Source organism: Oryx dammah, unplaced genomic scaffold (genome assembly GCF_014754425.2).
Source record: "Oryx dammah isolate SB20612 unplaced genomic scaffold, SCBI_Odam_1.1 HiC_scaffold_13, whole genome shotgun sequence".
Classification (NCBI taxonomy): Eukaryota; Metazoa; Chordata; class Mammalia; order Artiodactyla; family Bovidae; genus Oryx; species Oryx dammah.
In genome coordinates, this window is record NW_024070197.1 from 59,359,161 (window position 1) to 59,373,619 (window position 14,459).

The window sequence follows — 14,459 nt, forward strand, 5'->3', positions numbered from 1 at the left end:
CCACCCCACCCTTCCGGCGCGGCCTCTGCGCGCGCCTCGCCTCGTCCCAGCAGCGGGCCCAGGACCACGTCCAGCGCCAGCACCTCGGCGCTGTCGGGCCACGCGATCGCCTTGCACATAGCCCTGTGCCTCGTTGCCCAGGCCTGCCGGGGGCTGTGTGCGCGTGTCCAGAGCTGCAGCTGCTCCCCAAGGCAGGGCTCCCTATGTGAGCCCCCGTCGCCTGTCTCAGGGCTTCTAGGCACATCCGTGGGGAGGCAGCCAGAACATGTAAAAACTTCCCCAAGTGGGTGCTGATAAGTATACCCCTTCACGGCCTACAGGGCTCTAGTCCCCGTTGAAGTCTGTCTTGCTTCTGGAGATTTTCTAAAACCCTATTTTGTTTTAAAATGCATTCATCCTGGTTTGTAATTATATGTATTTCTGGTAACTTTTTATTTCATGCTGGTCTCCACTCCCAGTTTTTAGCGCAGCTCAAATTTGTGTAACTCAAATGAATATAAAGTGAAAGTGAAAGTTACTCAGTGGCGTCCAACTCTTTGCTACCCCATGGACTATACAGTCCATGGAATTCTCCAGGCCAGAATACTGGAGTGGCTAGCCTTTCCCTTCTCTAGGGGATCTTCCCAACCCAGGGATTGAACCCAGGTCTTCCACATTGCAGGCAGATTCTTTACCAGCTGAGCCACAAGGGAAGCCAAATGAATATAACAAATATAATAATATTACCTGGTACCTGTGAGGCTTCTTCCAAGTACTTCTCTCACTTCCACAATCCCACTCTTAACTGAATAATTAATATATCTGAAACCAACTATTACCACCTATTAACTCTGTGTTTATTTTTAATCCTAACAATTTTCTAAGGTAAATATTAAGAATCCCTTCACGTTGTTTTACTTTTATTGCTTATTGATAAATTAGGAATGTATTCAGCCAGGTAAAATGATTTGTTCCAGGTCACAGAGCATGCATACTAGTATTCAAACCCAGGACCAGCTGACTCCAAATTTAGTGGTGTTAGAGGGCACGCTGCCTCTTCAGTTTGCACGATCCTTTAGGAAAGCAGTTCACACCATGATCCAAAGTGGCTAAAATTATTCCTATCCTTTGATTTAACAATTCCACTTCTGGAAATCTGTCTTTCTTTGCTTAGGTTTATTTTTATTTTGTTTTTGGCTGCTCAGCACTGCATGCGGAGATTTTAGTTCCCCGACAAGGATCGAACCCTTGCCCCTGGAGTGGAAAAGTGGAGTCTTAACCACTGGACTGCCTGGAAATCTGTCTTAACAAGGGAGAAAAATCTACAGTCAAAGAAAAAAAGTCACCAAAAAATATTCATTAGAGCATTATTTACAGAATAAAAATGAAAAGCAAAATTTCCATTTATTTATGTAAAGACTAAACATTTATATTTAGAAGTTTAAGTGAAATTCCACTCATAAATGGCAAAATGGTAAAGAATCTACCTACCACTGCAGGAGATGCCAGAGATGTGGGTTTGATTCCTGGAGGAGGAATGGCAACCCACTGAAGTCTTCTTGCCTGGAGAATCCCATGGACAGAGGAGGCTGGCGGGCTACAGTCCATGAGGTCGCCAAGAGTCAAACAGGACCTAGCGACTGAGCCTTCGTTCATTCATTTATGTGCTCAATTAATAGCACATTGGAATGTTATGGAACCATAGAAAGTGCATTATGGAAAAGCTAGGAAAATGGTTATAAGGAAAATAAAGCAGGCTATAACATTGCCTCGTGACGTAACCTGTACCTTGCATGGAAGGCGGTAAAAAGATACCGCTGGATACACGTGCTCAATAACTATTAACTAGAGAAATGGATGAAAATGACCGAGATAAACGATAATTTCTCATTTTTTTCCCCTTAATCTTCAGATTTTTCTGTCACGAGATGTTCTGGTTATTTAATCGGACAAAGTTCTTCATTTTCTTAAAGATGCGATATCCAGAGTGCTTGCTTGCTCAGCAATTATATTTTCAGATTTCTGTGGATGATCTATCATTTCCGTTGGGAGATGAGGAAGTGAGGACCCAAACGTCTATTCTTACCTGAAATCACACATGTAATGAGTGTGGAGTCTAGGTTTTCTGACTCCAAGTCCCTTGACCTTAACTGACCTTGACCTGGGCTGGCACTGGGAGACAGGAAATTGAATTCCAGGCCCTGCTCTGTCCCCAGCTTGCTGGGTGATTTGAGGTTACTCACTTCCCTTGGGGTCTCTCTTGGACTTTTGCCCTGAAGATTGATGGATCACTTTCTTTTCCATCCTCTTTCAACGGGCGGGGGAGTGTATTACAAGAGTTGTCTGTTCCATCTGGCAGTACTCCCTCTCATCACTCCCTCTTTCATCTCCTTGTTTGATTTCCTGCCTGTGTCATTTTAATTGTGTCATGTCAGTCCTTGGACATCTCGTCATATTTTCTGAAATGATCTTGTTGTTTTCTTTGCTTGTTTACTGTTTGTTTGCCTCTCTAGACGTAAGCTCTGCAGAATCATAACCTAGGCTATCCTAGTCGGTGTGCCAACTCCAGCTAGCTCAAATGCAAAAGGAAAGGGATTGTAGAGTAGCTCAGAGAATTTGCAGAAATAAAAACCAGGGCTTTAAGAATGATAAACTCAGCATTTTGTGAAAACACACACACGTTTCCTCTCTCTCTGTCTCTTCCCTTCCCTGTTGTTTCTCTCTCCACCCTGTCATTTCTCATCACTGCTTATCTATGTTTGGCTTCATTCTGTACATTGCATCCAACTGGAAGGGAAGAATTCTGTCCGAACAGAACCCTAAATTCTCTTTGATCCTGTTTAATGTTTCTAGCAAAAATAAAATAGCAAAAAGCGTTTTATGACTCCCAATGGCATTGGCAATCACTGGGAAAGATTCTGAATGGGTTTGCCTGGAATATACATGCCTCTCTGAACCAGTGTTAGCTCTGCTTGTTTGAATGTGGGCACATTTTCTCTTACTATTAGTGTATGTTCAATGTGGTGTTTCTTTGTGAGAATCTATTTAAATCAGTGCCCATTTTGTGGGTTTCAGTTTAGGTTAAACTAGATAGCAATATCTGTAAATTCACAATTTTCATACGTAATTAGAGCTAATATTTTTTTTCCTGGACTCCAGCGGCAAGGCCTGCTCTCCTCCTGTGAGCTGGTATAGATACCATCACTTACTTCCTTTCTTTCCTTACTTACGTATTATGTAATGTGGTACTTTATAGTTAGTAGGTGTCCTTTGAATCTCTGACATCAGATTAAATTAATAACTTAAATAGCTAAAAGTAGTAGGCTTCTTTATCTGTTAGATGTACTTAATTTGGTGAGAATACGAAAGTTCTCTGTAATCAGAGAGCAGGAAAGACTTTGTATCTTTATTTTTAGTGTAAGAACTTCTATTCAACTTAAGCCTTTGAGCTTTGAGATACGTTTTCCTTCAGATCACTAAGTTGAGTCTCAGTTACTGTTTCTTTTAACTAATTGATTTGTATTTTGTAGATCATATAATGACATGGCTGGAAGCATCTGTGATGGGTAGAAAAATTGCTCTCAGTATTGTTCTTCACACAGATTAACTGTAGGTCCTACCCTTGACTTGCGTTAAAGGGGAACAGGCCTGCTAGAGTCAGCAGAGACTATCTCTGGGTGAGTAGTTACAGGTTCAGACCCTCACTCTCAGACTGTGGTGTGTGGTCCAGCCCTATTGGCTTCTACGAGATGCTTTCAGAAGTGAAGAATCTGGGGCCTCAGCCCAGACCCGTGGGATCTGCAATTTGATAAGATTCCCATGCGGAGACTGTGGTTGCGTTGGAGGAAGAAATTGATCAGGGTCAACCAAAAACAATGGCAGGTACAACTTTTAAAAAGTTTTCTTCCTCTGTCTCCACTCTACTTCTTTATTCTCAAGTGAAACTATCCTTACAGTACATCTAAATCACCAGTTTGATCAAATCTAGTGCATTTCTCCCCCAATTTCTTCAAGTCTGATATAAACCAACATAGTTTGAATAACTGCAGACAATACCCATATAACCCCACATTGATCAGAATTCAGGCTTTATTATTGTTGTGCAGTGTGAAGAACTAAAACTTAATTCCAAGCATACATAATTAAGTTTATAAAGAAGGATTTTGTTCCCAAAACATATTCAACATTTAAAGGGAAAAAAAAAGATGTTTATTTGAAGAACAGAATATACCTAGAATTGTTTGCTTCTAAAAAACCCATTTCCACCAAGTCTTAACTTCATAATTTCATACTAAGCAATGGCATTACATTACACAATCTAAAAAATTTAGTGGGGGCAGCACTTGGCAGAATAAAAAATAGTATAGATGTACATGTAACTCAAAAAATATTTTTTAAATCCAGCTTCCAACTTTCAATCTAAATATAGATTTTTCTCCTAAAAGACTTAAATATATGATTGTTAAAATATATATAAGTGTGTAAAATACATTTTTTAAAAAAGGAAACTAAGGTGTATAATATCCGCTGTTGATTTCATAAAACTAAAGCAGGGGAAAAGGAGACTTTAGAAAGGAGACTTTAGAAAGTTCCTCTTTTTCTGTGCAGTCTGCTACTCTGTTCTGCCTTAGGTTTACCTATTCAAGTTGGAAACTGGAATGCCATACCAGGGTGGAAACTGACCAAATATGCTGCCTTAACATCTCCTTTCAGATCTTTACTGGGAACTTAAAAAAAAAAAAAACCAAAGCAATGTGTATATCACTGGGGGCGGGGGCAGGAGTGGGGTGGGTTTCGAAAAAACAGAGTTAAACCAGAGCTTATCTGAGACTTCTATGTATCCATGTGACAGAGCAGTTACATGTCCCACCAGGGGATGCTGCGACTCGAGGCAAGGGTGACGGCTAATAAGATGCTATCACTAGGAGGGAGCAGACCGAACATCAGACTGAAAGGGTTTCGGATTATGTAGCACCTCATCACTCAGATACGTACGAAACCTCTAACAGAAAATCTTCCAGGTAGCCTACAGCTTGCTTTTCTGGCCATTGTCTTTTTAATACACACCTGGTCTATACCAGGAAGAGGGACCAGGAATGAGAAAGGTCTCATAGCCCATTTTTGCAGAAGCTACTTGAGCAGTGTGTACATGATGGAATGATTATTTTCCGATCCCCCAACCCCCGTGGAGGGCAAAAATCACAATACAATGTGGTAGCAAAGTTGGCTGTCTCTCGTATTCCTAGGGACATAGCCTCCCCTATGACGATTTTGAACCGTTCTTGAGAACCATCAGCCTGTAAATCATGACCGGTCTTTCTGGGAAGATGTACCTGAGAAGGGACTATTGAGGGATGGTGAACTCACATATGTACCTCTTGCTGCTACTACAGGCCTCATCACTCCACTTGCCCTGAGCTGACTGGGAGAAGAGGGCACAGTTTTCCCGCTTGCCACCGTTAGGCTGTGCCTGGTCCCAATTGAGGAAGGAGATGGCAAGCCCATTGACGTCGACAAACTTGCCTTCTGCAACCATGTCGTTGATGCCCAGCCAAAAGTCATTGACCCCCGGCAGGCTCCTTTTACCATAGTCTCGGAGGGCGTTGATTTCATCGGAGCTTCTGGGGACAACCAGGGTCCCGCCCTTGGAAATGCAGTCTTCATTGGCTTCGTGGAAGTGCTTCGAGCCTTCCGCGGCAAGGTAGCACTTCTTGTGAAATTTTGTGCCTCGGAGACAGACTGTAAAGATGTGAGATTTGACATATTAACATGCTGTGGCAGTATAATAATGTAGAACTGGCCCTGGCCAACAGCAGTAGGCGGTTGTGGCAAGGACGATGCATAGAGATAACGGTGAGTCAGCGTGTAATGAGGACTCTGTGCGCAGAGTCAGACACTGTGCCAAGCATTTTACATAAATGAACCCATTTCATAATCACAACTGTCCCATGATGTGGGATGCTTATGACACCTGTCCTTACATATCAGGATAGTGAAGCTTGGGGCTTCCCTGTGGCTCAGTGGTAAAGAATGTGCCGGCCAATGCAGGAGACACGCGTTCGATTCCTGGGTCCCTAAGATGCCCTGGAGGAGGAACTAGCTACCCACTCCAGTATTCTTGCCTGGAGAATCCAATGGCCAGAGGAGCCTGGTGGGCTACAGTCCATGGGGTCACAGAGTCAGACACGGCTGGAGTAACTGAGCACACAATATAAGGAAGCTTAAAAGAGTTGTTAGCATATAAACAGGTGACTTACATTACATGGAAGATTTACAGCAGATAACTGAGCCCACAGCAGATAAGAATAAGCTAAGTATTGTTTATCTTATCCAGGATATAAGCCAAATATAAAGATAGTTTTAAGGCAGAGCATTGGAGAATCAGGCTTCAGGGCTGTACTGCCTCAGCTTAGGTGTCAGTTCTGATATTTATTATCTGTGTTAGCCTTAATTTCCCTGTGCCTCAGTTTCCTCATCTGTAAACTGAGAAGAATTATAGCAGCATCTGTCTCATAAATTACTGAAGGATTCATGTGTTGATGATGGATATGAGTCTGAGCAAGCTCTGGGAGTTGGTGATGGACAGGGAAACCTGGCGTGCTGCAGTCCATGGGGTCGCAAAGAGTCGGACACGACTGAGCAACTGAACTGTGTTGATGTTTATAAAGTATTATTATAGCCCGCAACTATGGCTGAAGGGTTAACCAAGCCCTTTCCCCTTCTGCAAACTCATTTGGCCTTCCTTTAACTTTCTAATTCTGTTCCCCAGGAAACTTGATAAAGGGACCTGCCAGCCGTGTAACTAGGCAATATTGCTTATGGTGAAAATGGCTCAAGACTGGTAACATACAGCTGGCCTGGGAGCTACCAAGGTGCCGTGCTCAATCGCTCAGGTGTGTCTGACCATTTTTTGACCCCATGGACTGCAGCCCTCCAGGATCCTCTGTCCATGGGATTTCCTAGGCAAGAGTGAGTTGGCATTTCCTTCTCCAGGGAATCTTCCTGACCCAGGGACCGAACCCATGTCTTCCATGTCTCCTGCATTATAGGTGGACTCTTTACCACTGAGCCTCCTGGGGAGCCCTGGGGGCGATCAGTAGCTGATGAAAAAGCCCTAACGTTGGTCTTCCTTGAAGGCATTAACTCTTTTTTTTTTTTTTGGCTTAACTCTTGTAATTGAGCAGCTCTCTTCTGGGACCCTCGAAGCTCTGCCTTTGGAGTTGCTATGACAGTATTCCTCCCTGAGGATGTGAACCTAGCAAGCCAGGCGTGTTCCTGAGTCTGCCCAGTGTGGCTCTCATTTCCTCGCCCCCGGAGCTTCACGGGCTGCTGGGAGCTCTGCTCTCTGATAAAGGAACACTCACTGCTGCCCTCTGCTGGCAAGCTCTTCTCCGGAGGATCTGACCCACTCAGTGTGGCCAGAGCTGAGGCCTGTGACCCTGGGTTTAGTTCCACCTCCGCTGAGCTCTCAGTGGGTTATTTTGTTGTCATTTAGTTGCTAAGTCATGTCTGACTCTTGTGGCCCCATGGACTGTAGTCCGCCAGGCTTCTCTGTCCATGGGATCTCCCAGGCAAGAATACTGGAGTAGGTTGCCATTTCCTCCTCCAGGGGGTCTTCCTGACCCAGGGATCAAACTCAGGTCTCCTGCATTGGCAGGCGGATTCTTTACTACTGAGCTGCCTGGGGACCTAAACATCTTAGTAAACAGCTAAGGAATGCTGGTTATTTTATCTAGTTAATACTTGCTTCAGTTTTGTCCCATTGCCTAATAAAGAATTATGGGGACTTCCCTGGTGGTTCAGTGGTTAAGACTCTGTGCTCCCAAAGCAGTGGGAAAGAGTTCCATCCTAGGTCAGGAAACTAAAATCAGGCATCTCACATGTCACACAGCACAGCAAAAAAAAAAAAATTATGGATGGACTTCTAAAATGTATTATTGAAATGCCTGGTTTGATTTTTATTCCACTCATTGAGAGGCGAAGGAAGTAGAAAATCAAGCTGATTTCCCAAAACATTCATCCTCCCAGCTTTTGAATCCTTTGTCCTGGACACATCTCTGCCTTGTCAATGTCTCTCTCTCTCTTTTTAAAGGTCACCTAGAATGATATGTACTCTCGATGTGGTTTCAGTTGCTGGCTAATCACAATTTCTTTTCCTATCTTGTTGAGGTAAGAGGAGTCTCACCTGTCTGCAGGGCTTGCATTTCCTTCAGGGCATTGACTTCTCGCCAGAGCTTTTCCACTTGAGTCTTCAGGTCTCCATCCTTTTCTGAGGATTTTTTAGATTGGGGTGGGGGAGGATGAATAAAACAACATATGATTAAAATAAAGTGCAAATAAAACAAAGTAACATAAAGTTTCAGAATACAGAACATAGGCCGAGGGTGATTTTGATGAAACTGAGCCCAGAGTACATGAAAAACAAAGAATGGGAGCAAGTTGTTCAGGAAGATTTGTAAGGGTTTGGTGGGGGTAATGATACTGAGAGCTTCTTCTGTGAAGTGGGTCGCCTGTCTATCTCTCCAGCCATATCCTGTGGGACTCACTCTCCATCACTAGACTTTAGACTGGTTGATTTTCGATGCATTCTAGAACAAGCTGCCTCATCTCAGGACCCTTTGAGTGTGTTCTTTCTGCCTGGAACACTCTTGGCCCAGGTCTTGTCCTTTTTCTTTTTCCTAAGACTTCAGTTTTATTTTTATTTTGGCTTCACAGCATGTGGGATCTTAGCTCCCCAACCAAGGATCAAACTCTCACGCTCTCCATTGGAAGCATGGAGTCTTAACCACTGGACTGCCAGGGAACTCCCTTATCCATCATCTTATCAAGCTTAAACATCTCTTCTGAGAAGACTTTCTGGTCATCCTCTCTACATCTCTCTGGCTGGTCTCTTTCCTTGAACCTTTGTGATCCTTCCACACACTTTCTCCAGTCTATGATCATGTTTCTTTACTTACTTAATTTTATCTCTGGGGTTGTCCAGGGTATTCCTGATGTTTCACATGATGCCTGGCGCATCATCAATCTCATAATGTTTACTGAGTGAATAAATGATGGCATACAAAATACTTTCATGTTATTTTCACTTACTCTTCAAAGAGAGTTAGGAATGGAGGAAAATGAGATTCCCACTGAAGAGTGAGAATGAACTCAAGAAGCTAAATTGGCAGGTGAGTGGTAGAACTCATAGACTTACTTGGGTCTCCAAGTCCCCTCAATACCCCTACTCAGCTGATGCTCCGGGTGTAAAGGCTCTTAGCAGGGCTAAGTGATTTTCATGGAGAAGTATGGAAAGGCAGTGATAAAGAGCCCTATAAAAATACTTCTGTATTAAGGACTAGCAATTTACTTAGTCTTGGATGTCCCCTGATTAGGCCAATCTTCATGGCTCTCCTTGGGTATAAGTAAGGAAGTTAGGAAATTAGTAACTTTGACTAATCAAAAATCCAGACCTGATGGGCAGTGTCTTAGAAACGGACAACTTGTGAGCTCTTCAAAAGCAGGAATTATAATAAATCTTAATACACATTTAAAAATATTAAAGGCACCACACACTGTGTGCCAGGAGCTTGATTCTTTCAGTGTTACTATGAAATAGACAATATCATTTCAGAAAAAAAGAGAGGCACAGGAAACTGAATGAGCCTGTCGAAGACCACCCAGCTGTAAGGTGCAGAGTTGGGGGTCGAGTCTTGCTGTCTTCAAATCTGTTCCCTTTCCACCCCTCCCATCTGTTTCTGGACAGTGATCATCACCTTTACCTGCTTGGTCCCTAGTATGTAGCCTCAAGCAGCTAAGATGCTTAAAGCTTGATATGGCTGTCCCCAGCTGCCTCTTTGCGGGGATACACGTGGAGAATCTGTGTTCTGTCTTGGGTGTTTTCAGGACAGGCCAGTATCCAAACATGGCTGACTCAGTTTCCCCTTAAACATGTGCTTTGCAAGTCAGGTGTTTCCACATTCGGGTTAGGAAATGCCTTCTGGGGTATCCAGGTGCGGACATCCATTCTCAAGGCATCCAATAGCTCAGCTGAGAAGCACAATAGCAAGGGTTTCCTCAACGGGACCATTCAACCCAGAATAAATATTAATATTCAGTATGCAAAGCCAGTGGCTGTTGGGGGCCAGACACTTGCAAAGACTGCTAAGTTTTCTTCCAGGTTACAAGTTGTAAGCCATACAAATGTCACCCCAGTTCCTCTCAGCTTCCTGTTCCACACTATTTAAGTAAATGATCTCCACAGGGGAGCTGCAAACATTGTAATTAACATGAACACATGAATTAATATTAGGCTCCTGGGAGACCATTATGGAAATTGTTATCCAGGTGGCCTCGAGTCTGCTTCTGTCCTTTGTGAGAAATGTGGTTGTGTTTTGTCAAAATGAATACAGGGAACAACTATTTCACTAAATAGAGATTATATTTAATTCATTACTACAACATAACTTGCATTGCTCAACCTAATTTGTTGAGGCCTGTGAAGTGAATAGCAGGGAAACTTGTTTTTGGAGCTAAATCACTCAGTTACCATTTTGAGTGTTTTTAAAGGCTCCCTTTCATTTTATTATTGTTGTTCTCCAAAAATAGGTACCAGATAAGAATGCAAAGATAATTGCTGGAAGAAATGACCAAATACACGAAAAAATATCTCAACCTCATTAATAAGCACAGAGATGCAAATTAAAAGTCTTTTGGGGTTTTGTTAAGCTGGCACAGCTTAAACTGGTGATAGGTCACATTCTCAAGGTGTGTGTTCGTGTTAGTCACTCAGTCGTGTCTGACTCTGAGACTCCCTGGGCTGTGGCCCACCAGGCTCCTCTGTCCATGGGATTTTCCAGGCAGGAATACTGGAATGAGTTGCCATTTCCTTCTCCAGGGGATCTTTCTGACCCAGGGATTGAACCTGGGTCTCCTGCATTGCAGGCCGATTCTTTAACTTTTGAGCCACAAGAGAAACTCAGCGGGTGCTCTCGTATACTGAAGTTGAGAACACGAGTTCATGCTACCGTTTTGAAAGACAAGTGGTGTAACTAACTTACAATTTTAGTTCTAGAGAAGTATCATCACGATATTCTAGCATGGGGATCCATATCTGTGTACAAAGCAATTCACTGAGGCATTGGATCAAAAAGAGATAGATTTGATGAACGTAAAAGTTCACCAAGAAAGAACAGATTAAATCAGCCATAACTTATCCACACATGGAATCTTACGCAGCTTTTAAAAGGGCTGAGAAAGGCCTTATATGTGAGGTTATCCAAGAGTTAACACATAAAATCAATTAATTTGTCTGCCAAGTACTTTAGACAGCCAACACTTATTTTGTTAAAAGTAGGGCTTCCCGGGTGGCAGAGTAGTAAAGAATCCACGTGTCAAGTGGGAGACTCGAGTTTGATTCCTAGGTTGAGAAGATCCCGGAAAAGGAAATGGCAACCCACTCCAGTATTCTTGCTTGGAAAATCCCATGGACAGAGGAGCCTGGTGGGGCTACAGTCCATGGGGTCGCAAAGAGTCAGACACGACTTAGCAACTGAACAACAACAAATCAATTTTTAATTGGGCATTAAAGAAAACTCTGGGAATATTATCTCTTAGCAGTTAATCATGGTTAATTCTATGGAAAGAATTGAGAGAGAAAAAAATGACTTTTGCTTTTGATTTCATAAGATTTGGTATTATTTCCAGGCAGTTTAAAAGAACTGTTTAACAGGTTTAGGCTAATGGCTTCATGTATTATAGAATCTACTCTCTTGGATCTCACAGCAAAAAGTGAGCAAAACTGCTTTGGAAGGATGATACCTAGGATTGGACCCAGTTGGTTAAAAAGAAAACTAAAGCATGTGTGTGCACTTGTGTGTGTGTGCCTTGGAGGATAGAACATAATGCCCTGAACTGCAGTTATTTCAGAAACACCCACAGAGAACACACACACACATTCACATATTTACACTGCTCCCCACAGCCCTGCTGGGTGGTCACCAGCTGACCACTCCTTTGTGGCAAAGAGATGCTGGCGACAAAACATGCCTCATCACCCAGCAGAAATGCCACATCCCTTCCCTTCCTTTCCCTGCCTTTGTTATTTTAATCTCTCTTTAAAGGAGGTAACAGAGAAGTGTAGTATTTCATTAGGAAAAAAAAAATTTCCATTTAAGAGGGATGGGCTGGGGTGGGCCATGGGAGGGGAGTTCAGAAGGGAGGGGACATATGTATACCTGGCTGGTTCATGGTGATGTGTGGCAGAGGCCAGCACAATGTTATAAAGCAATTATCAAAAAAAAAAAAAAAAAGAAACCTTAGATCGGACCTAAAGTAGGGCACTTCATAGTCTTAAAAGCATGACACAGCAAGGGAAGCTCCTTCTCACCGCCAGCCATTCGTGTTGAGTTAAATCAAGACTTCAGCTTTCCTGGTATTATTGTTTGTGTGTTGCTACTAATGAAGTGAAATTGATGAGGAAATAGTGTCAATATTTACCTTGAAATATCCCATATGAAAATACCTCAGAATGAGATACACATCACACCACGCCTTTCTCGATGGTTTAGGTTCAGCGTGTTGCATGTACATTGCCGTTATCTCTGTTCCTTGCAAGATTTTTTCTCTCTCTTAGACCAATTGAGGGCTTCCCTGGTGGCTCAGTGGTAAAGAATCTGCCTGCAAAGCAGGAGACCCTGGTTCGATCCCTGAGACAGGAAGATCTCCTGGAGAAGGGAATGGCAAGTCACGCCAGTATTCTGGCCTGGAGAATCCCAAGGACAGAGGAGCCTGGTGGGCTACAGTCCATGTGGTCATAAAGAGTTGGACACAACTGAGAGACTGACACTTTCACTTTTTCAACCCAATTCAAGCCACCCCAAATTGGGATTGCTTGGAGACTGTTTTGCATTAACATATTTCCAAATGCTGTATGACTTGTGTGTGGAAATATTTTTAAGTGAAAGACATAATACTTCTCTATGACATGAAGAAGCTTAAACATATGATATAGACTGTCCTTATATTCCCAGGGATATGAAAATATATCTATTGATGAAACGGAAGTCACATTACCAATAGCTCTATCCTCTACTACACATTGAATAAGATTATAGTTATCTTACAGATCAATTTGAACAGCTGTATAATATCTATGAGTGAAACAGTATACTCTATTAAATTGATTTGTTCTACTTGATCCCTCATTCCAAATAGCAGACCTCGTATCCAGGTTGTCACACTCTAATCAACATTCTCTTGCCTAAGCTCACCTGATGAAGGATATACAATACAGAAAGTCTTTTTGCAAGAGCCTTTTTTATCCTACAAAACCAGAATCCTACCATATGATTCCTTTAAATGTCAAACAGTCCCAGAGAATTAAGAGGTCACTCGGTCCCCTGAAAATGCCATATCTGCATGAAGCCAGGGTAACTGCCACTAGAGATGGTCTCCTGGGGGAGTCTGGAAATGAATGTCGTCCAACTCCTCCCCACCCTGAGCAAGCCTAGAGTTCTGCTGGATGGAGGCACCCTGTTACCTTTCACTCGGCGTTTGCTGTGCTTCCTGGCTTTGAACTTGGATGCGTGGCAGCTGGTCTGGTCCAGGAGCAAGATGATAACCAGGATGTAAATTACAAGTCCATTCTTTGCCATGGCTGTGGGGTGAGTCTGACAGCCACCGTGCCAGTGTCTCTGGAGTACTAAGGGCAGAGTAGACTTCACAGCCACATCTTGCCCTGGGATGCCTGGGGCCAGCTTTATAAAAGCGCGCTGTGCAGCTTGGCTGGGATCCTGCTGACGGAATGTTTGAGTGCCTCTGCTGGCTGCAGCATAAGGTGGCCCCTGTTCTCACATCTCATTTAGGCATTAAAAAAAAAATTTCCTGCAAAGAAAAATTTTCCTACTTGACTTGCCTTTTCAGAGCATATCAGAGTTTATAAAGGGACTAAAAAGTTTTGTCTTTCTTTTCTTTCCTTTTTTTTCAATCTAAAGTCCAGGAAGCTTGGGGTCTCTCTGTGAAGACTCTGATGAAGTCTTTGGTTTGGAGCTCTGAAGTTCACTTAATATTCTGAGAAGTGCACTCAATGACATACACACAGCTGGGAAAGTTACTGTGTGGGAGTATGTGCATGTTACGCCAGAGCACCACCTGTGTGTCTACACACACTCGTGTGTCTACACAGCTCACATGGAGCTTGGGAAGGGTTTATTCACACGGAGTCATGGAGATGGTCAGAGGGCTTCCTGTTAGGATTTTGTGGGTTTAGCAAGAGTTAAATTCTTGGGGAAACACACCTTAGAAAGAAGACAGTGAATTTTTTCCATAAAAATTAATGTAAAATATCAACCATCACTATCTCACAGGTCTTCACCAACTAACACTGTATTCCTTTGAAATTATCTCAAACACTTAAAAAAAACACTTTCAAAGGAAATACAGAAATAACAGAGAAATATAGTGAAAGACTTGCTGTAATTATTCTAACCTGGACAATAAAT

The 14,459-nt window shown here is 42.8% G+C and overlaps 1 protein-coding gene across 1 annotated transcript; it reads right to left on the reverse strand.

Moving 5' to 3' along the window:
• Nucleotides 1-4,023: 4,023 nt before the first annotated feature.
• CLEC3A (C-type lectin domain family 3 member A) lies at nt 4,024-13,639 on the reverse strand. The gene is made up of 3 exons (XM_040253482.1): nt 13,499-13,639; nt 8,165-8,248; nt 4,024-5,718 (listed from the first exon to the last, which is right to left on the reverse strand). The coding sequence occupies exons 1-3, from the start codon at nt 13,611-13,613 to the stop codon at nt 5,324-5,326; spliced, it is 594 nt and encodes a 197-aa protein (XP_040109416.1). The 5' UTR covers nt 13,614-13,639; the 3' UTR covers nt 4,024-5,323.
• Nucleotides 13,640-14,459: the final 820 nt, after the last annotated feature.

Coding starts and splice junctions, on each gene's coding strand:
- CLEC3A (XM_040253482.1), bottom strand. CDS start 13,613: ATGGCAAAGAATGGACTTGTAATTTACATCCTGGTTATCATCTTGCTC. Junction 8,249..13,498: donor CAGCAAACGCCGAGTGAAAG/GTAACAGGGTGC, acceptor AAAAATCCTCAG/AAAAGGATGGAGACCTGAAG. Junction 5,719..8,164: donor AATGCAAGCCCTGCAGACAG/GTGAGACTCCTC, acceptor ACATCTTTACAG/TCTGTCTCCGAGGCACAAAA.